Genomic DNA, 21,024 nt, shown 5'->3' with positions numbered 1-21,024 from the left:
CAGTAATGCTGAGTCATTTCAAGCCTCTGTTGAATCTTGTTCCTCATCTTCTGTTTATGAGCTGATAAGTAACGTGGGCATGGTGAACTTTGTCTCCTCTTGAATTCGAGTTAATTTTTTGCTTGCCATCCAGCACAGTCACATGATGAAAGTATTTTAAAGAGACATGAATTAAATTTAGGGGGGGTGACTTCTTACATACTCTAAAAAGTGAGATATAAATACTGCAGTTTCTGAAACAAAGATTTCCCAACGGTCTCTAAAACCTGCACATTTTCAATTAAAAGAGAAAAACAGTTTGAGCGTTATTACTGCAAAGTGGAGAGAAGAGTAAACAGAGCATCCCTAGGGGCAGTAATCTAAGGGAAAGAATGAAAATGTAAATATTTTACTTATTACTAAGGGTTGCTCCTTTAAAATGGAAAACAAAAGACGGCCCTGAAACACACTATGCCCTTTGAGCCTTCGGTCTTGGCATTTCTGTTAGAGGAAGAGTCTCTCTTTAACATGGAGGAAGGAGAGAGCACACAATTAATTACAATTTGGGGAGATGGAGAGAAGCTGGAAGTTCTGCACCATCTGCTAGCAAGCAAGACCCAAACCACCTTATTCAGTATAGTTGGGAAAGTTAGCAACACTAAACAGCTGTGAAGCAAAAGACAGACCACAATCAAACTATAGTTCATAGATTGGGGAGGGGAGAGCCTCATGATTTTTGAACACTTAGGGTTCGCAATACAGCAGGTGCACTTAAATGTTCTTTCCACGGGTCTGCCCTGGCTCTCCACTTACAAATTAAACTACATAACAGCAAACTACTCCCTGCAGAGCTGTTATCTGCAGCATCCTGAGGGGGAGAATGGAGGCATAGAGGCTTAAATTCAGCCCTGGGGGGAAGCATCCAATCTCCACTGCACCCAAAGGAGATTCCACCTGCTTATGAGGGCTGCACTGGGTCCGGAACAGTTGGTGACTTGTCTTCAATCACACAGTAAATCATTGGCATAAGTGAGATTAGAATTTGGGAGTGCTGGCATCTACCCCCTCCCTCACACGATACGGTTTATCCTTTGTTTGCTATTTCCCAGCAGTGAGGTAATACACAATCAGGACATCAAAAAGTCCAAGAATTCTGTACCTGCTATAATAAACAGGAAGACAAAGAGATGTATGAATTTAAAATTCATAATCCGCCCTCAGTTTAATTATAGTAGCAAAGGAAGCAATTTTAAAAAATCTAATTAAAAGAAACAACCATTCAACCACTTTAAAGTACAATGATTGTTACAAGACAGCTGCTTTGCTGGACCTCAGGCAGGGCCAGATTATAACATTCTGAGGCCCTAAACTATGTCACGTGTAAGAGGCCCCATAACATAAAAAAAAATAAATTATTATTTGCACAGAAGGACATTGAATATATAAACACAAAAGCTTTATATTTGCATATATACAAAGGCAAAGTTGTAAAAATGGAATAATCTTCATTTTCAGCAGCCCTATCTAATGTTGACAGCATGACAGATCAATTTTAGACATTCTTTGAACTAATTGTGTACATAAGTAAAGTAGAAGTAAACAATACGATATGCAAACAATACAGTAAATAATACAATTTACTTGAAGAGTTCTCAGAAAATTTTTCTTCTATGATGGGGCATCTAAATTTTGGCATTCCTGGCCTGAATACGCAATGAGACTCTTAGAGGATATAGGATTTGGATAACCCACAAGCTTAAAGCTCAACTATTAGTTATATTGATATGAATTACACCCAGGTAATAAGCAAACCATCAGAAAATTGTATACAGGTTGTATTTTTCCAATAAATTGATTTGTTTTGTTTTTATGAACGGTTATGCTGAATTACCTAATATTGATACTAAAATTAGTAGCAGAAAGTTTTTATTGAAACCAGTAAAAATTAATTTTATATTATAAATATTGAGATTTATATATCTGTACCACAAAAAATTATATGCCAAAAGCCTGTGTTATTTTACCAGGATATTTGTTGGTCTCTAAGGTGCCACAAGGACTCATCGTTTGTTTTTACTGATACAGACTAACCCAGCTACCACTGAAACCAGGATATTTCTGTGAAAGTTAGTGCTATTTTGTCTCTGTTCTCACAGGAAAACAAGAGAGGATATATCATTTTGTTTACACCATGAATAAGGAAAATTATCCTTTTAATATGAATAAATGAAAAAATATTTGATTAATTTTGTTAGGGTAATACAAAGTTTATCCAGACTATATATAAAATATATTTACAAACGTTTATTCCGATTTAATTTTTGCTACGAAACAATGAATTGTTGGGATTTTTCTTTTGCCATACTATAAAAATACAATATATTATGCATATGATGTGTGATTTATAAGTCTATATAAGAATTTTTACATAGCATACTACCTATATTAAAATATCTTGCATGGTCCAAACCCACCAAGCAGAAAATCCTGTTTTTTTTCTAGGTAGACATCTCTCTTCACATTCACTTCTCTATCCTCTGTCTCCGCAAGGACCGCTAATCAATCTCGAGTAAACACCTCGGACACACAGAGGGACAACAAGCTATATGTGCGAAAGAGAAAGAAAGAATTTACCAGAAAAAAGACTGGTAATCTCCAGAAAGGCATTGAGAAAATGAGAAAAACTAGCCTTTATTCAGGCAAATATAATGAATATTATAGGCTTTAATAGCCTATAAATCATCTATGCAGATAGTTTGAAATAACTTGCTCACCAAGTACTCAGAATATGTTGATATATATGTATATCTTCCTTCACGTCTGTGTATCCTTTGGTCAGCATTCTCTGATATTTACTGTGAAGATTCCCAGAACTGACGGAGGGAAGCCAACACAAATTTATCCTCCTCAAGATCCACTCGACCCAAGTCCATAAGACGATCACCTGCAAACTCAATAGTGTAAAGCACAGATAGCACATGAAGCCTGCACACTAATACACAGTTGTAGATATGTACAGATCAAAAGAAGAAAGAACACACTAACATGAGTGTGAGCTTGGCAGGATTGCTTCACGACACTGCCAACTCCAACCTCACATTTTGCCAGATTTTATCAACGGTGAGATTATTTATTTATTTTCATAAGTTATGAAGGCACAGTCCGAATTTTACCAGTAGCAACTGGCCTACAAAATGCTGCCTTAGGAGACTGATAGCAGACTTACTCATAGAAATACTAATTTTACAAGTGCTTTTATCGTTTTTTCCCTCAGACCTGGCCTCTCGCCTGTCAATAATGATGTGTATATTTTTGTCATATTTGAACGATAATGTCTGTATTTAGAGCGAATCTTCTTTTCCCCATATCTCCTTTACTTATCAACTGATTTTGATAAAATTTGAAATGGAGTCAGTTTTTTCTTTGTTAGAGGCCCCTCATATTGCAAGGCCCTTAACTGCAGCTTAGTTATTTTATACCTTAATCCCGCCCTGGCCTCAGGAGATCCGAGTTCTAGGCTTGGTCCTGTCCCAGCCTTTTTGTTTGACATGGACAAGCCATTACTTATTATTTATTTGTAGTACTGTAATGCTTGAGGGCTCCAAGCAGGGATTAGGACCCTGTTGCGCTAGGTGCTGTACAAATATGCACTCAGCTTCTGCCTCAGTTTCCCCAACTGTAAAATGGGGCGGTATAACATGTTGTGCCCCAGGGTTGAAAGCTCTTTCTAGGTGCAAAACCCTTTGCATGTGCTTCGGCAAGCGGCCAGCAGCACGGTTGCTGCTTCAAGCTGGTTATGTTGATAAGTGGTTGGTGAGTGGGAGAAGCTGAGGCTGAGGGGAGAAGGCTGAGGTTTCTTTTCCTCTCCATGGCACACAGAGGACTGACAGTATTTTAAGACCTTCCCTCTCCTCCCCCCAAAATTGTTTTGCTGCCCACTGCCAGGCCGTCCCAGTGTAGCTGGAAGGGATTGGGCTAAGGGGATCAGGTACATGGTGGAGGATTTAACATTTCTGCCTTTTACAGCTAGGTACTGATGGGAGGAAATGACGAGGCGAGGTGACACAGCTGTCCTGACGTGAGGCCTGGAAGAATCAGCCACCAGTGTGAGGTCAAATGGCTTTTCCCCTTGACCCCACCATGGCAGCATGGGCTGCAGAGCCATGTGGGGCCCCCCAGGCCATGGCTTGTAAGCAGGTACGCGGACACAGGCTTGCCAGCAGGCCAGGATTTGACAACCTGGCCCATTTCTCTACTCTCTTGCTGGCTGCTGGTCAAGAGATGTAATTTACTGGGGGGGGGGTTGCTGGATGCACATGCGGCAGCACTTGCAGCGCTCCAGTAACTGGCAGCCAGGCACGTCAGGGTTGGGAGCCTGCCACAACCAGCATCCCGTGCGGGCTCTGCATGGGCAGCGTGCCGCAGGCTGGGCCCTCACCTGCTGGCGACTAGGACACACCTGTCAGCTGAGGGCAAGACTTGCCACCAGGGAGGGGGAGGGGTAAGGTAAGGAGGGGAATGGGGGGGGGTCCTCCTGGGCCAGGGGTTTGGGCTGCTGGGCAGAGGCTGGGGGGGTTGAGAGGGGAAGAGGAGGGTCAAGGGGGGGGTTAATTGCTGCCCCCGCCCCGCAGCAGCTGGCCGCGCAGCCCCAGAAGCAGGCAGCTGCTGCTGGTGTCATGCACATGGTGCCCGGGCAGCGCAGGAGAACGGGCGGCAGCTGTTTGCAAGGTTGCACCGGGGCCGAGTGCAGGTGATGGGCAGGACCGCGGGGCTCCGGCGGGGGCCCTGATCCCCGGGCCGGGAGGTGGGACCCGGGGGACGGAGGCGGCCGGTGCGGCTCGCTGGCTCCGGGCCCAGGGGCGGGTCCTGGCGCACAGTGACAGGGCTACGCTCCGAGCCGCCGGCCGGGCCCTCCCGGTCCCCGCAGTCTGCCCGGTCCCCCGGGCCCCAGAGAAGGGAGCTCCCCGCCCCGAGCAGGTACCGAACCCGGGGCGCGGCGGGCTCTGGGGCCGGGGCTGCAGCGGTCACCCGCGAGCCGGGCTGGGTTTGCACGCGGGGGGGGGAGGGGGTGTCCGTTGCACACGCGTGTGAAAGGGGGTGCACTTGGGCATGGGGGTGACACTAGCAGACAGCTGATGCATTTGCACATGGGTGGAGGAGGTGGTGGGCATGTGGGGGCCCGGGGATTTTCACATTGTTGGGGGCGGGGGGGGATTGGCACCTGGGTTCACACGGGGATGGGGGATGGTTTGCGCGTGGGCTGGGGGCTGCCATGTGTCTAATGAATTCTCCCACCCTGTATTCTGGGAACTCATTTCCAGCTAGCCCGGGGCCCCTTCTGGGAACAGGTGTATTAGGAGTGGCTGCAGCGCTCAGACCTTAAACCAGGTGTAGTCAATGAGGGTTTATCAAAGTCCAAATTTCTTGGTCAAGGTCTAGGCCCCAGAGAAAATCATTTACGCCCCCCTCCCCCAGTAATGATAGTAAGTAAATAAAAAGATTTCAGGGTCCGTTCAAAAGTGCCTGGTGGTCTGGCTTTGGCCCGTGGTCCGCCTATGACTCCCCCTGCCTTCAACCAGACTAGACTGATCCTTCCACGTGGACCAGTTTTCTGAGTCCTGAGGCATCTGTGTCCAGCAGTTTGGATGTTCACAGTCCCCAGAAAGCCCAAATTAGAGATAAAACAGTGAGTTCAGCTGGATTAAACATGAGATGAGCTCAATGGGAACTGTTAGCTGGGCAGCGGGGCAGGGCTTGTGGTGCCACCGTGTTGTCGATTTACAAGGGGAGTGGAGCAGGACAAGAGGCAAAGGGCTGTTCTCCATAGGTGAGTTGCTCCTGTCCCAGGAAGTCACGGTCCTGGGCTTGTTTGCCACAGGTGAAGTCTGTGCAAACAGACACAGGAGGGCTGGGACTTGGAGCTGTTGTGGTGCTGCTCTGTGCTCGGGACCTTGTTCTAAATGTTTCTGAGGCTGCTGGATAGATTTTTTTTTTTAATTATATGGGATGGTTCTAAAATAATGTAATTTCCCTTACAGCTCCCATGTGTAGCTTCACAACCCTGGGACTATGAAGGTCAAAGTGATTTCAGTCTTGGAAGATAACTACATGTACTTGGTCATTGAAGAAAACACCAAGGAAGCAGTTGTAGTGGACGCGTCTGTTCCCAAGAGGGTAACTTGGAATTTTGCTACTTAAAGCCTTGAAGTAAAGGACAGCTGGTCCTGGCTTGAGACTTCTGTTCAGAGCAGGCTGGCTTGTTTGTAGACACTAAAGGAAGGAATCTAGAGCTCTGAGAATGGTTAGTGTTGTGTTAGTTTGGCTTCCACTAGGAGCATGTAGTGACACACAAAATAGGAGCTATGGGAGCTAATTATTCCAGGTTGGATGGATGCCTGCAGCAGGGCTGAGTTCAGTGGAAAGTTACGATCAGGAAAAAACAAGAAGCAACTGTATTTATTAAACATGTGTATTGCGATAGTGCCTAAAGTTCCCAGTCCCATTGGGTCCTGTTGTGCCAGGTGCTGTACAAACGAGGCCCAATCTTGTAAATGCTTCTTTGTTTGTTTGCAGGATTAAAAGTTACTCAGTGTGAGTCTGCAGGATGGACCCTGGGACTGCAACTGTGTGCTGTAAAATGACACTTGACTATGGCTTAGGCCCAAAATCTATATTGTTTTAGGGGAAACGCTCAAAAAAGATGTTACACAACCTAAACCAAACAGAAGTGCCTTAAATAATTTTTTTAAAATTGAAGTGAAAATGTTTTTGTTTCGATTTTCTTGATTCACACTTTGCCTTGCAGTGCTGGACACCCAAACGGCAAGAACAGTCTTGTGCTAGTGGAGAGGATAGAAAATGAAACTAACTAGAAGCAAATGTGAAACTGGCCTGTTTCATTATCCAAAATGGAGTGTTGCCAACTCTTGTGATTTTTATTGTGGGCCTGGCAAGACTAGGGTTTTGGAGTGATGCTGCTGGAGTCATATCATTATGTGAGAATTTCAGCTTAATTGTTTTTTAAATGAAAACTTCTAGTCCTCTTCATGGTTTGGGGAAGAGCTTGAAAATCTGACCCTAGATTCTCACAAACCAGGAGGCAAAGAGAAAAATCCCAAAGTAGTTTTTAAATTATTAATTGTTTTTAATAAATTATTTTATTAAAATTATTTAATTGGCTTACAGATCATCTGTTTTTAAAACAATCTCATGATTTTTGAGGCCTGACTTGTGATTTGTGAGCTTTGGAGGAACAAAAGCAAACCAGCAGCATTAATGACGAGATGGAAATGCTGGGGATCCGTTCTTATCGACACGGTAATAAAAACCTGGGGCGCCAAGTGACAGAGCCTGGGTCAGTTGCCTTGGGCAGTGGGAGTAAAAACTGCCGAGTAGATGTTTGGGCTCAGGCTGGAGCCTCCCTCTTCATAGGGTCTCCGAGCCTGGGCTCCAGCCCAAGTCTAGACATCTACATTGCAATGTTTAGCCCCGCAGCCAGAGCCCTGCTAGCCCGAGTCAGCTGAGCCAGGGTGGCTGTGCCACAGGTCTTTTATAGCCGTGCAGATGCACCTTCTGATAAGAGAAGCCTCCATTCTGCATTGAGCGCCAGGTAGGCTGATCCTTGCTCCAATGCAGAACCTCAGTAGTACAGAGCTCCACCCAGGCCGAGTTCATCGGAAGGCCTGGGTTTCTGATACATTTCCACATTGTGTGCTGCGTTCTTTACACTAAAGGGATAAATACTGCAAGTACCAAGGGAAATCACTTCCTTGATGATCTTGACAGCTTCAGCCGGGATTCTGTAGGATTGAAGAATATTCCACAGTCTTGTGCAAGGCTTTTGAAAATCAATGCAATTGATGAAGAGGGGAGATTGCCATTCTACGCATTCCTCTGTGATGGTCCTTAGTGTGAATATCTGATCTACCCAGGATCTCTTGGGCCTGAATCCAGTCTGGCCTTCCCTAATCTTTGCATCCACTGCCTCTTTCATCCTGTGTAGTATCATTGCAGAAGGCTTTCCCTACAACTCCTCTCCAGGTGTTACAATCAGTAAGATCACCCTTTTGGGGTATTCTGACAATGATTCCAGGTTTCCACTGGTCAACCAAGTTTAGGGAAAAAAAGACCCCTCCTGAACAGCTCTGTCAGTTTCGTTAGGACGGTGGTATCAACTACGTTGAGCATTTCTGCTGGAATTTGATCATCTCTTGCTGCGTTGTGTCTTTTCAGCTTTGTGATTGCAGCCTCCACTTCTGATATTTCTCTAGTGACTGATGTTAAAGTCAAGTTGATCAGGTCCGTGTATTTCATCAACATCGGACGCTGAAGTGGAGCGGGGTCTATTGAGGATTTCTTCGAAATCCTCAGCCTCAGCCTATCTGCTTTTCAGTTCTACCTCAGTTGTAAGCGTTCTTTGGTCTTTGCTTCTTATTGGCCCATGTCCTGTTCTGAAATTTCCACGCAGGGTTTTAGTCACTTGATAAGTGGCTCTGTGGTTTCCTATCAAAGCAGCAGCTTCTGCTGCTAGGTCTTCAACCTATCTCCGTTTCTCTCTCATTCGGCTGCTTGTCACTGCTTTGTCTGCTTTCTGATCCTCCTCCTTTACCTTTCCCAATAGTTTGTTTGCCTTAGAATTCAGGAGTTTTCCTTTCCTTGCTGAGACCCAAGTCTCTTGGCTTATCCAGTTCTTGCTCTGTCTGTGTTGATATCCAGCTGTGACTGGTACAGCTTGAATCACATTGTCTCTGAGTGCTGCCCGTTTTTCTTCAGGCCCATTCTGTGTATCACCTTACCTTGCCTCCGTCAGTGCCTGCGATCTGTTCCTTAGTTCACACCGGAATTTCTCATGGGACTCCTTGTTTTCAGTTTTGTACTGTTGCTTTTCTTTACCACTTTCTGTTTAAAGTTGATCTTCCTCTGTTTTAATTTCGGTTTAGCAATGCAAAGATTGTGGTTGCTGTGAACATCTGCTGCTCAGTGTGCTCTTAGGTCTTGGACAGATTACCTCCATCTTCAGCTAATGCAGTTGTGGGCGATCTGATTTTTCATTTTGCCATCTGACAAATTCCATGTGTTTTCTTCTATGTCTTTGTGAGGGACCAGGCTACTTGCAAGACCTAGGTTGGTGACCAAACACAGTTCAATGAGTCTGTTGCCGTTTTGGTTAATGGTTCCCAGCCCACGCTCCCTGTTGCTCTTTCCATACCTTGGTGATCACATCCTACTCTAGCATTAAAGTCGCCCGTGACAAGGAGTAAGTCACGTTTGGGTATTCTGTCAATCACACATCAGAGGCAATTGTAGAACTTCTCCTTATCGTCATCGCGGTGTTCCTCTCCTGGAGCAGGGCACTGATTGATATCTTTAGGCCTCTGGATTGGAGTTTGGCGTCTACGTTGCACTGGTTGATAGACTGCAGTTGATGAATGATTTTTTTCCCCCACAGAATGTGTTGTGTTGAGCGCTGCTCCCTGTGTGGTGGTGGTGCTGTGCCCTGAGCAAAGGAGAAGTGTCTCCTCTTGCTCGACGCATTTCTTATCCACACCTATCGCTCCTCTCTCACTGACGCCCAGGATTTTGAGTCTATAGTTGTCCATCTCCCTCGTGATCCGTGCGATTGCATGCCACTTGCCAACTCTGAAGTGTTTTCTTGCTAATAGCATCAAGCTTCCAGAGACTGCCCTCCAGCAGGAGGCTTCATGCAGCACGAGGGGTTGGTAGTGTTCCTTTCCACCGGAATGGCAGCCTGGTTCTGTTTCTATAACCAGTGAAGAGTTTGGATTGTTGTGGTGTTTGTTTTTGTTTTGTTTTGTTTTTGCTAGGGGTTAGTCTTGCACTCAACTCTCCCTGCTTTAGCTGGCCTTGGGACTGGCAGCTAATCATGGTGCAGCAGGTTGGAGCTACTGGGCTTAGCAGCGTGGAAAAAGCATCCGTTTATAGCAACCCAGCTTGCATCTGCCTGACTTCATCCACTGCCAACCTGGCCATCAAGTACAGCCACTGGCTGGGCAGGGGGGAGGATCTGTCTCCATTTCTGAAGCATGATGCCTCCAGGGAGCGTGGGGGGGTATGGCTGCTGCTGTATCCCTAAAAGGGGTGCAGGGTGCATTCCTCTCCAGGGCTGGGTGGGAGAGAGTGGGGCTATGCCTCACCTCCTCGTCACCTTTGGGGTGGTCATGCTGATAGCATCGCTGCCTCTGGGCAGTCCGTTCTCTCCTGCAGTTGGGTTGCCCTTGGCACCCTTCTTGTGCCCTGCATCCTTTTTGATCACAGTTTGACTCTTAATCAGACCGAAATGATGCAAATAACCAAAGGCCAGACTTACATATTTGCAGATGTGAAAAGGCATGCACATAATTGGTGCCTGGAGGAGCTGTGATTGCACGTGCAAATGTCATGCATACAGTTTTGTGCACACATTTATGCAAATTGGGCCATAAAGCGCTATTGCACAAGTGGAAGCCAATATCACAATCTCCTGATTGGTAGGAATCCCTGTCAATATCAACACTGGGAATATTTGGGAGGGGGGATTTGAATTAGGGGCATATTTGCAGTTGGATTTCCAGTGGTGTAGTGTGAGTTACCCCAATCTGATCTGTCCGTGATCACAGAGTGGATTCCCCCACGTTCTAGGGAATTCCTGAAGGCATTGTGCTTAAAGATCCTACCAGAAATGGGCTGAGTTTGTGACATTTGCTATAAGACATCTCGAAAGAGTTTATGGAAGCTCACAGTGATAGGAAGATACATGATGCACTAAGGGCTTCTTTTTATTCCCAGGAGAGGGGCAGTCAGGAGCTGGGTATAGTATTATTTGCTCACGTTCAAAATGCCAGGCAGAGACCTACTGTTCTGGTTACCTCTTTCTTATAACAAAAATATCCATCACTTACCTGTCTCACTGATGCTGGGTTCTGATTTATAAATTAAATAGCATTTGACAACATTTAATACTATGTTGCATGAAAACCCATCCCAAGAGGCTGCACCTTGTTTCTTGTACGTGTGGCTTTTTGTGTGTCAGATGTTTTTTACGCTGCCTTTCCGTCGCCAGGTATTATTCCGATCGCAGGGTGAGTTTGCAGGGCTGCCTCTTCAAATGTGATCTGTTCACAGATCATCTGAAGTCACTGGGAGACCCTGCATGATGCTAGTTTTGCAGAGTCAGGTTTCAGAGAGCAACAAGGCTTCTAAGATTGTCTTTAGGGGCTTTAATGATTAACTTTCTGACACAGGTTAGTAGCTAGAATCTTTTTAAAATCGATGCTCTTTGACGTGACTTTTTTTCCTCCCATTTTAGTTACTAGAAATTGTCAGAAAAGAAGGCGTTACACTTAAAGCAATTCTGACCACCCATCACCATTGGTAAGTGCTGTGGAGAATAAAGGAACAGTGCTGTATGTTAGAAATGGAAAAGGTGCAGAGAAGGGCAAGAAATATGATTATGGATATGGAACAGCTTCCATATGAGGAGAGATTAAAAAGCCTGCAGCTGTTCAGCTTAGAAAAGAGATGACTGGGGCGGGGGGAGTGGGGGGGGATATGATAGAGGTCTATAAAATCACAAATGATGGGAGACGGTGACTAAGGAAGTGTTATTTACCCTGCGCGTAACACAAGAACCAGGGGGTCACCCGATGAAATTAACAGGCAGCAGGTTTAAAACACACACAGTGAAGTACTTCTTCACACAACACACAGTCAATCTGTGGAACTTGTTGCCGGGGTATTGTGAAGGATGGGTCTGTCAGTGGCTATTAGCCAAGATGGCTGGGGACGCAACCCCATGCTTCAGGTGCCCTAAACCCAGGGCCACCCTGGGGGGGGGGAGTGGGGCAATTTATGTCCTCTCCCCCGCTTTGCCCCAGGCCCCCTGAATCCTCTGGGCGGCCCTGCCTAAACCTCGTAACTGCCAGAAGCTAGGACTGGACGATGGGATGGATCATTTGATGATTGCCCTGTTCTGTTCATTCCCTCTGAAGCCAATGTCGGGAGACAAGACACTGGACTAGATCGATGGACCTTTGGTCTGAGCCAGTGCGGCCATTCTTATGTTCTTAGTATTCTCATCAGAGTGCAGGAGGCTCGGGGGAAGAGCTGTGCAGAAATCCCTGCTCGTAAGACATGACAGCAACACACTGTGATCTGTGCGATATCAGGGGACCTGATCCTGCGAGGTGGAAGCCGAGTGCTCTCGGTGCTTCCCAGTTTTGGGTCCCGAATGCAGAACAGTTTTGTTGGGCCGCTGTGCTCACATACGGATAAGTTGTGTCCTGTTCCAGAATGTCAGGTGGCCCTTTTTCATGCTCTGAAATCTTGAGTCACGGGATCTTTCGTGTGGCAACACACTCCAGGGCTGTCCCCGCGCCCCTAGGGTTTCATTGATGCAGGAGCCCGAGACTCGTTTTGCCCTCCCCTTTCCTCTGGGGGATCCGTAAATGCTGAGTGTATTGCGGAGACACTAATCTCGCTCCCTGTCTGTGAAGGGACCACGCCCGAGGAAACGAAGAACTGGCTAAGGTGTATCCAGAGCTGCAGGTGTACGGGGCGGATGAGCGGATTGGAGCCTTGACGCACAAGGTGACTCACAACGAGGAGTTAAAGGTACAAGACTGGAGGTTTATTATTAATGTTGTTGTTGCTCTTGTCTCGCTTAACGCCCCCCCCGGATCTCAAAGCTCTTTACGCGCGTGATTGAATGACACGTCCTGAGCCCTGGCGGGGCAGTCGGTGTCGGGATCCCTGTTTTACTGAGGGCAATGGTGAAGGACAGAGCTAGGAAGTGATGTGCCCAAAGACCTGCAGTGAGTCAGTGTGAGAACGAGGAGCAGATTGAGAGCAAGAGAGAGAGTCCTTTGCTTGTCCTGCGTCGAATGTGCATGAGATTGTAGGGGTGTAACCAAGGGAAGGATTCGGTCCATGCTCCCACTACACACACTCTTAATGTCTTTGGTTTTTCCTGCTGTGTTGTGTAACCCGCTGTTGTGGCTGGGGGAACAGTGAGGAAGCTAAAAATTACAGCTGCTGCCTGTCAGTTGCTCCCGGAGACCAACTACTAATTCATTTAGGTCTGTCTCTGCTCTGGTGTGCATGGGAATCTCTGGGATTGCTGCAAGGGGGACGGCGCTAGGATCCAGCATCAAAAACCTTCCCTGGTGTATTGCTGCCAGCTTTCTCTGCAGCAGAGTCTCACTTTGAACAAATAGCCAGTAGATGGTAGCATTTTCCCAAGGTAATAAATCCACATGCGGAGCCTCTGCTGGAAAGCTTTGCTCTGGGAGACTGGGACTCTTTGAAATCCAAATGCAGATCTGAATTTTACAAATGACCCTTTTCTTTTAAATGGATTGAACCAAACTCCTAGATCTGAACATTGCCAGTCAACCAAGAGCCAGACATTTTGCAGCCTGCCTTTGTTCAAATAGATCCTGTGGACAAACTTCATAGCTGGCTTTATATACTCTGGGATGGACGTGAGCACAGGCCTGCGAGCCAGAAACTACCAATTCCTAATCTAAATTTCCCCACGTGTAACACAGGGATAATATCCATCTGTTGTGAATCTTAATTTGCTAATATTTGTCCTGTTGGTGAAATGCCAGGAAGAGGAAAAATGCCTTATAAATACCAAGCATAATTGTCACTTATTGTCCTGCATCATCTTTGGCATTAGCAGCTGGGGAACGTGGAAAATATTCTTACATGTCTGTCTTTGGGAATTTATCTTTTGATTGCCCCATTTCCATCGTGAGTCATCTAGTTATTCAGGTGAGGGAGGGGCAGGGGTGCCAGAACATGGGGGAGGCAGGGGTCATGGCTCCCCACTTTTTATCGGCGGTAAGGGTGAGTGACAGGGGTTAATTGCACCCTCGGCAAGTTCGCAGATGACTCTAAGCTGGGGAGAGAGGTAGATATGCTGGAACGGTAGCAATAGGGTCCAGAGGGACCTAGACAAACTGGAGGATTGGGCCAAAAGAAACCTTGTGAGGTTCAACAAGGACGGAAGAATCCCAGGCACTGCTACAGGCTGGGGACCGACTGGCTAAGCCGCAGTTCTGCAGAAAAGGACCTGGGGATTACAGTGGACGAGAAGCTGGATATGAGTCAGCAGTGTGCCCTTGTTGCCAAGAAGGCAGGGCTGGCTCCAGGGTTTTTGCTGCCCCAAGCAGAAAAAAAAAAAAAAGCCGCAGTCACGATCTGCAGCTCTACCGCTGCCGCTTCAGTCTTCGGTGGCAATTCAGTTGCTGGTCCTTCGCTCCGAGAGGGAGTGAGGGACATGCTGCTGAAGACCCGGACCGTTGGCCGCCCCAAACAGCTGCTTGCTGGGCTGGTGCATGGAGCCAGCCCTGCATGAAGGCCAACGGCAAATTGGGCTGAATTAGTAGGAGCGTTGCAGACTGAGGGAAGTGATTATTCTCCTCTATTAGGTGCTGGTGAGGCCACATCTGGAGTATTGTGTCCAGTTTTGGTCCCCCCACTACAGAAGGGATGTGGACAAATTGGAGAGAGTCCTGTGGAGGGCAATGAAAATGATTAGGGGTCTGGGGCACATGACTTACGAGGAGAGGCTGAGGGAACTGGGATTGTTTAGTTTGCAGAAGAGAAGAGTGAGGAGGGATTTGATAGCTGCTTTCAACTACCTGAAGGGGGATTCCAAAGAGGATGGAGCTCGGCTGTTCTCAGTGGTGGCAGATGACAGAACAAGAAGCAATGGTCTCAAGTTGCAGTGGGGGAGGTTTAGGTTGGATATTAGGAAAAACTTTTTCACTAGTAGGGTGGTGAAGCACTGGAATGGGTTCCCTAGGGAGGTGGTGGAACTCCATCCTTAGAAGTTTTTAAGGTCAGGCTTGACAAAGCCCTGGCTGGGATGATTTAGTTGGGGTTGGTCCTGCTTTGAGCAGGGGGTTGGACTAGATACCTCCTGAGGTCTCTTCCAACCCTAAACGTCTATGATTCTGAAAAACATCAGCTAGCAGATCCCGTCCGGGGTGGAAGTAACCTGATTTGCTGTAGCATCATGTCGTGAAGAAGGGAAGTCCATATTGCTTTGTTGGGAAGCTCTCTGGGGCAGGGACCATCTCTTTGCTCTGTGTTTATGCAGCACCCAGTGAGGTTCCGGTCCTTGAGTAGGGTCCTTAGGTGCAGTGATAATACCAACAATGGAAATCCCCTGTGTCTTACCAACCTGGATTGCCCCTTTTTCTCTGCAGTTCGGAGATATTAACGTGAGGTGCCTGTTCACGCCGTGCCATACATCAGGCCATATGTGTTATTTCATGTGGGAAGAGAATTCCCCAGATGCTCCAGCCCTCTTTTCAGGTATTCAGCACCTTCTTGAGAAGCCAGCAGGAGCTGAAATGTCTCAGTCTCTGATTGGGATCTCTTTGAATGAGCTACGTGGGGGGACTTATCATTAGACTACTATTCTACCCAGAATCATTTAGATTCCTCTGCGGTCTGCATGGGACTATCATTTTAAGAGTAAGCCTGAGCAAGACGGGATTTGTTTTCCTTTAAAGTGATGTCTGTCTAGATCCTTATCTGGCCCCCATCCCTGCAGGGTCGGTGGCAGGGCATAGCTGTTATCTGCATTGTGTGGATGGGGAACTGTAGCCCAGAGGTCCAGATCCTCTGGGGTATTTATATGCCTAAGTGACTTGCCCAAGAGCAGAGAGGAAGCCTGTGGCAGAGGTAGGAATAGGTGCCCTGCCCACTAGACCAGCAAAAAGTGCCTGACTGCCAGCCCTGGGGAGTAAAGTCCTATTCGCCCTCGGCACAGATACAACGGCAGGGTGGGCTTCCCCCAGGCATCAGCCCCTGGCCACATGCCACCCACCTGCCCTGCAGGCAGAACCTCCCTGCCCTCCCCCAAATAAGGTGACGTGTTTCCCCGTGCAGGTGACACCTTGTTCATCGGTGGCTGTGGGAAGTTCTTTGAAGGGACGGCTGAGCAGATGTACAAGAACCTGACTGAAATCCTGGGTGCTTTGCCGAAGGACACTGTGAGTGTTGTGCCTATTTCAGGGGGTGCCTGGGCCCTCTCCCCTATTTCCCTTCATCTCCGTTTCTGTGTCTCAGAGCAGGCAGGCCAGAGCTTTATGCCCGCAGCGCAAGGGCGCCAACAGGCGTCTCAATCTGCCTGAGCAACGTGCGCTGTCCGGATTTTCTCTGGCTGGCCACCAGCCTTTTGCAATTTGACACGTTGGCCAAATGCCACTCTGTGACCGGAATGGCCGCAGTGCGGATTTGACGTTGTGAGATCGTAGCTGGGTGGCTTCTCTGCTTTGGTCACCTCTGGCCAATTTCTGGGGCTTGTAGGCCTAAAGGACAAGCTCTGCGGGCCAAGGTGACCTGGCCTTTTCACTGTCAGCCAGTTGGGTCAGGGCTACATACCCCTCCGCAGGCTCCCCTGCACCTGTGAGCTGTTCTGTGACTGTGGAGACCTGACCCAAGGCGGTAGGTCTCCCCAAAAAGACAGGGATGAGCCCTGAGGGAGATGTGTGCTCTGCTCAGGCAGCTACTTCTGGCCACTCCCCTCAGCAGGAGCTGCTCCATGAGTGTGGGGACTGGGCCCAGAACTCTCCAGCAGCGTCTACTTCCCACCGTCCCCTCAGCATGAGAGAGAGAGATTCCAAGGTCAGAGGGACCACGGTGATAATCTAGTCTGACCTCCTACGTAACACAAGCCAGAGAGCTCCCCGCAAATCATTCCTAGACACTGTGACTATGGGGATCAGGCCCAGAGCTCTCCCCAGGCAGCTGCTTCTCCCTGCATTAATTGCAGTGGGCAAACGACATGCATTAAATGCATCCTCCCCCGGTAGGACCCCCAGCCCACTAGAGAGACGAGCCCTCCAGAATCTCCGCCCAAGGTCAAGCAGCTGCTTGGCCAACCAGCAGAGCTCTGTGCTGCACCCTGAAGACCAGCGGCCTGTGGCTCTGGCTGAGGGGGTTCCACATCCAGACTCCTCTATAGGAGGGAACGCTAGTCCCCAGAGCCCACCTGGGGTCTCTGCCGCTGGGATGCTGCTCAAGAGGGGCTATCCTGGGTGGGGAGGTACCACGCCCAGGGGGATGTGTAGGCCATAAAGGTGCATTGTCTCGTTTGCGTTGCAGAAAGTGTTCTGTGGGCACGAGTACACCGTGAGGAATCTCAAGTTTGCTTTGAAAGTGGAACCGGAGAACGAGAGTGTGAAAAAGAAACTCGCTTGGGCAAAAGTAGGTGTTTCCCCTGCCGAAGCGGAGAGTCCCCGTGGGAAGGGGAGGCTGGAACGAACGTTGAGTTCTGCGAACGCTGGATTTGTTGCCCCTCTAATCGGTCTGTGTGTTTAAGGTGCCTGTCCCCATAATGTCTAGGAGCCTCTAAGCATCTGCCTCTGATATTCTCCGTGAGCTCAGTGCTGGGGACGGTCTCCATACGCTGAACGAGTCTGTGGTTTCTCCCCAGCTCCGAGACGACGAGGACTTGCCCACGGTGCCCTCCACCCTGCAGGAGGAGTTCCACTACAATCCCTTTCTGCGGGTCTCGTGAGTAGAGTTCTGTGCCTCCCGCAGTCCCCGGGCACTAGGGGCCTCGCTGGCAGGCCCAGTTGAGTGTGAGGGGACAGCGGGCTCCGCGTCAGCCATGGGAATGGAGACGCCCCGTAGCATTGCCCTGTCCCGACCGGGCCGAGCGCACAAAGCAGGGGAGCACTCTTTCCCCAGGCCTAGGAATGCTGCTGCTTTTCCTGCCCTCCAGAAACAGACCTTTCACTTGGTGACTCACAGGGGAAGGGAAATTTTGCCCTCCCACCAGTACGAGAAGCATCGGGTGGGGTGGGGGGGGTCTCATCTCCCCCTAGCTCCCCATCCAGGATAACTCATTCCTAGCCAGCCCTCTACAGAGATATAAGGGAAGAAGATAACCCCACACACACACCGGCTCCCTGCTCCCTATCAGTGAGGGTGGTGGGAGGAGACAGACTACAACCAGCTTCTGTTGTTACTCTGCTGTAAAGCCAAAGGGAGTCTCTAAAAACAAGACTCCAGGTGGCCACCGGAGTCCCAGAAAACCAAACTTGGCCTCGAGTCTTGCTTCCCTTTGCTGCTGTGCACGGGGCACACAACGGGTGTCGCTTTAACTTGCAGGGAAGAATCCGTGCAGCAATTCACTGGCAAGGCGGCTCCGGTGGACGTGCTGCGAGCTCTCCGCACAGAGAAGGATAACTTCAAGAAGCCCAAAGAGAGGCTGACCCCTCAGGCCATGCTGGCGTTCGAGTGGGGACTCTTCGGCCCCTTCATGGGGAAGAAGTGAAGTGCAGCCGGGTTTGTCGGATCGTTTATTTTGTGCCAATATATAAACGCAACCAAGGCCACAGTGAGGGCAAGGCCTTTTACCAAACTGCAGTATCCTGATTGTCGTCGTGGGGGAGGCCTGTTAGGCCAGGCTGTCTCCCAGCTGGGCAAGGATTGTTCTCCGCAGCACGTTGTGTAGGGCTCTGTCCTGTCTGGCTTTAAATGACTTGGCCACTGGAGCTTCCCTTACTGCCTGGGCCTCGCTGCTGGGAAGTGGGGCTTGTTATTCAGCCTAGCTTTTCTCTTTACTCCTTTTGACCCCCTCACTTCTAGCTGTACGTGTTAACCACCCTAAGCAATTCCTCCTCTGAGAAGAGTCTGATTCTCTGAGCCCTGCCTCTTGAAAGGGGCGATGTAAGAACCGGGTTCGCTTTTGTACCTGGAAGTAAACTGTGGGCTTCTGGAAAACACGGAAAGCTGAATAGGGAAACGTAAGGGTTCTACGTGGAACACTTCTGCCCAGAGCTAGTCCTGTTTTTAAAAGGCTGTTTTGTTGCTCCTCAAAACAAGATATTTTGGGGACATCTAAAATTTTTAATTCTTCTAGTAATTACTGGGGGAGGGGCTGCTCTCTGAATGGAACAAAACTATTCTGTGTACCAATGTAGCATTAGAAAAAACACTATTTTGCACTAAGCCGTGGCTGTCCTTGTCACCAGTGACTCTCCCAAACTATAACTAAGAAACTTGAAAGTGCTGATTTCTGTGCCCACCTCCCCTTAACTGAAGACCATTCTCTCCAGAAAATGAAAACGGGCAGTGAGTGGGCCCCTTTGTAGTGTCATCTGGCAGCTGCATGTATATTGAGTATATAAAGCAGTGTATCTTTTAGAGGTGCCGACACTGGCCCTCTGCCACCTTGACAAGGTTTCATGTAATAGAATTATAGTGTGGAAGGTAAAAACGTATCACTCAGTCACAGCAAGCTGAACCTAGCAGCAGGGTAATTGGAATGAGTGGGTTGGAGGGGAATTGTCTTTTTGCTTAATATTTAGGAATATCTGTCAAAAGCAGTGTTTAAAAAAACAAACAAACCTGGTTTTTAACAATCCTAAATCAAAAATGTTATAGGATTTGCAAAACAATTAGTAAGGCCATAGCATGGGCTTCTGAACACATTAACCCCCCAAAATGCTTTAAAGTGGAGCCCAGGTTCTGTGGTCCTTCAAAGCAAGACTTCACGGGGAGTTGCTTGTGCATAAGGCCTGATGGATCACCTCCCCATGTCTCCTAGTCTGAAAATATGCTTATACACGCTCCCTGTACCAGCAGAGGCAGATTAAGGAACCACAGTTAAAAGCCTGTGCAGACTTGTGCACATTTTAATTCTGTGCAATTGACTAGGGGATTATTCACATCCATGAAATTAAGCACATCCATGTCTGCAGCATCCGGGCCTTGGGTCAGTAAGCAGCATCTGTTTTGCTGCTTTTCTCCCACTATAGAACATCAAAGAGTCATCCCCTCCCACATGCCTGTTTAACATAGTGGAAAGGGGAAGAAATTTGGAAGAACTTGTATTTGCATCACCACTTTTTTTTTTAAGTAGTAAAAATTATCAGCTTTTTAAAAAAAATTATCAGCCTTCCAATTCTAGTTTTTTTTTTTTTTTAAATTGCAGTATTATTTTTAACAATCTGAAAACTGTGTATAGTACTTAAGTTTGCAAGGCACCAGAGTGCTTTATTACAATATTTGAATTGTTTCCTTTGAAAGAAAATCTAGAGTAGCTCTGTAAACAGCTGTGAAAATCCACATACCCTGATTAGATGGAGCAGTTCTAGGGAGCAAGTTGCTCTGTTTCATGATTCCACAGCTTTAACTAGCAGGCCTCATTCTCCACTATGAGTTACTGTTCACACCAAAGTGCAACAGTAGGTGTACGCATCACTCCATTAAAATTGCAGTGATTTTTACACCTACTTCACACAGGTGAATGAGAACACAAAGGAACGCAGATTGGGCCCACTAAAACATCTACTGTAAAACTTTTCACGTGGCTTTGATTAAACTTGATAGTTCTTGGCACTGGATTATAGTTGACCTGATTTTTCTTTTATGTACTGTGAGCTAGGAGTGTGGGTTTTTAAAAAAATATACCAATATAATTGTCTCCATACTGTTTGCACAGTACAGCTCATGTGTAGATCTGCCCAACATCTCACACTTTGATGCTAACAACCACTGAATGTACAACTTTAAGATTGTTTTACTGCTGTGTAGAATTAGCTCTTGTAAACGGGTAGCAAAACAAAATGCAGATTACTAATGGGCTAATTTTACACCGCACTAGCTAATTAACATTTTATGTGTATATGCCTAATGAGGATTGCACATTTCAAATAGAAATAGAACTTGGGTGTTTTGCACTTTGGCAGAGTTTGAGTTATAGCACTTGTGTACTAAATTTTGAATTGCATCATTTAACACTAGAATTCACGTGTCTTGCTGTAATTAAAACCTACCGTTTTAATGGAATACTATATGTAAAACTATGCCTGAGAAGGTATTCACTGAAACTAGTCCCCTACTTACAAAACAGGAGAGAAGAGCAACGTGGGAGTCTTGTGAGATGAGCACAGTGTACTTGCTAGTAGATTGTAATGACAACTTTAAATAAAGCTTTGATTTTTTTTTAAACTTTGACAGTTGTGCATGTTACTGATAGTTTATTTTTGGTAAACACTGGATTACTTTAAAAAATGA

At 47.4% G+C, this 21,024-nt stretch overlaps 1 protein-coding gene across 7 annotated transcripts; it reads left to right on the top strand.

Annotated features, from left to right (window-relative positions):
- The first annotated feature begins 4,074 nt into the window (after positions 1–4,074).
- LOC123344196 (hydroxyacylglutathione hydrolase-like protein) lies at positions 4,075–20,964 on the top strand. 7 transcript variants are annotated; one of them, XM_044980107.1, is made up of 9 exons: positions 4,075–4,176; positions 6,018–6,153; positions 11,285–11,349; positions 12,471–12,588; positions 15,195–15,303; positions 15,883–15,986; positions 17,101–17,202; positions 17,432–17,511; positions 18,112–20,964. In XM_044980107.1, the coding sequence occupies exons 2-9, from the start codon at positions 6,049–6,051 to the stop codon at positions 18,275–18,277; spliced, it is 849 nt and encodes a 282-aa protein (XP_044836042.1). In that variant the 5' UTR covers positions 4,075–4,176; positions 6,018–6,048; the 3' UTR covers positions 18,278–20,964. The 7 variants fall into 7 exon arrangements, with proteins under 7 accessions (XP_044836042.1, XP_044836043.1, XP_044836045.1 ...); XM_044980108.1 differs by lacking the exon at positions 4,075–4,176 and adding an exon at positions 4,434–4,485; XM_044980103.1 differs by lacking the exon at positions 4,075–4,176 and adding an exon at positions 4,780–4,956.
- Positions 20,965–21,024: the final 60 nt, after the last annotated feature.

This window comes from Mauremys mutica, chromosome 11 (genome assembly GCF_020497125.1).
Source record: "Mauremys mutica isolate MM-2020 ecotype Southern chromosome 11, ASM2049712v1, whole genome shotgun sequence".
In the NCBI taxonomy this organism is placed as follows: Eukaryota; Metazoa; Chordata; order Testudines; family Geoemydidae; genus Mauremys; species Mauremys mutica.
This window is presented reverse-complemented; position numbering and strand designations above follow the sequence as displayed.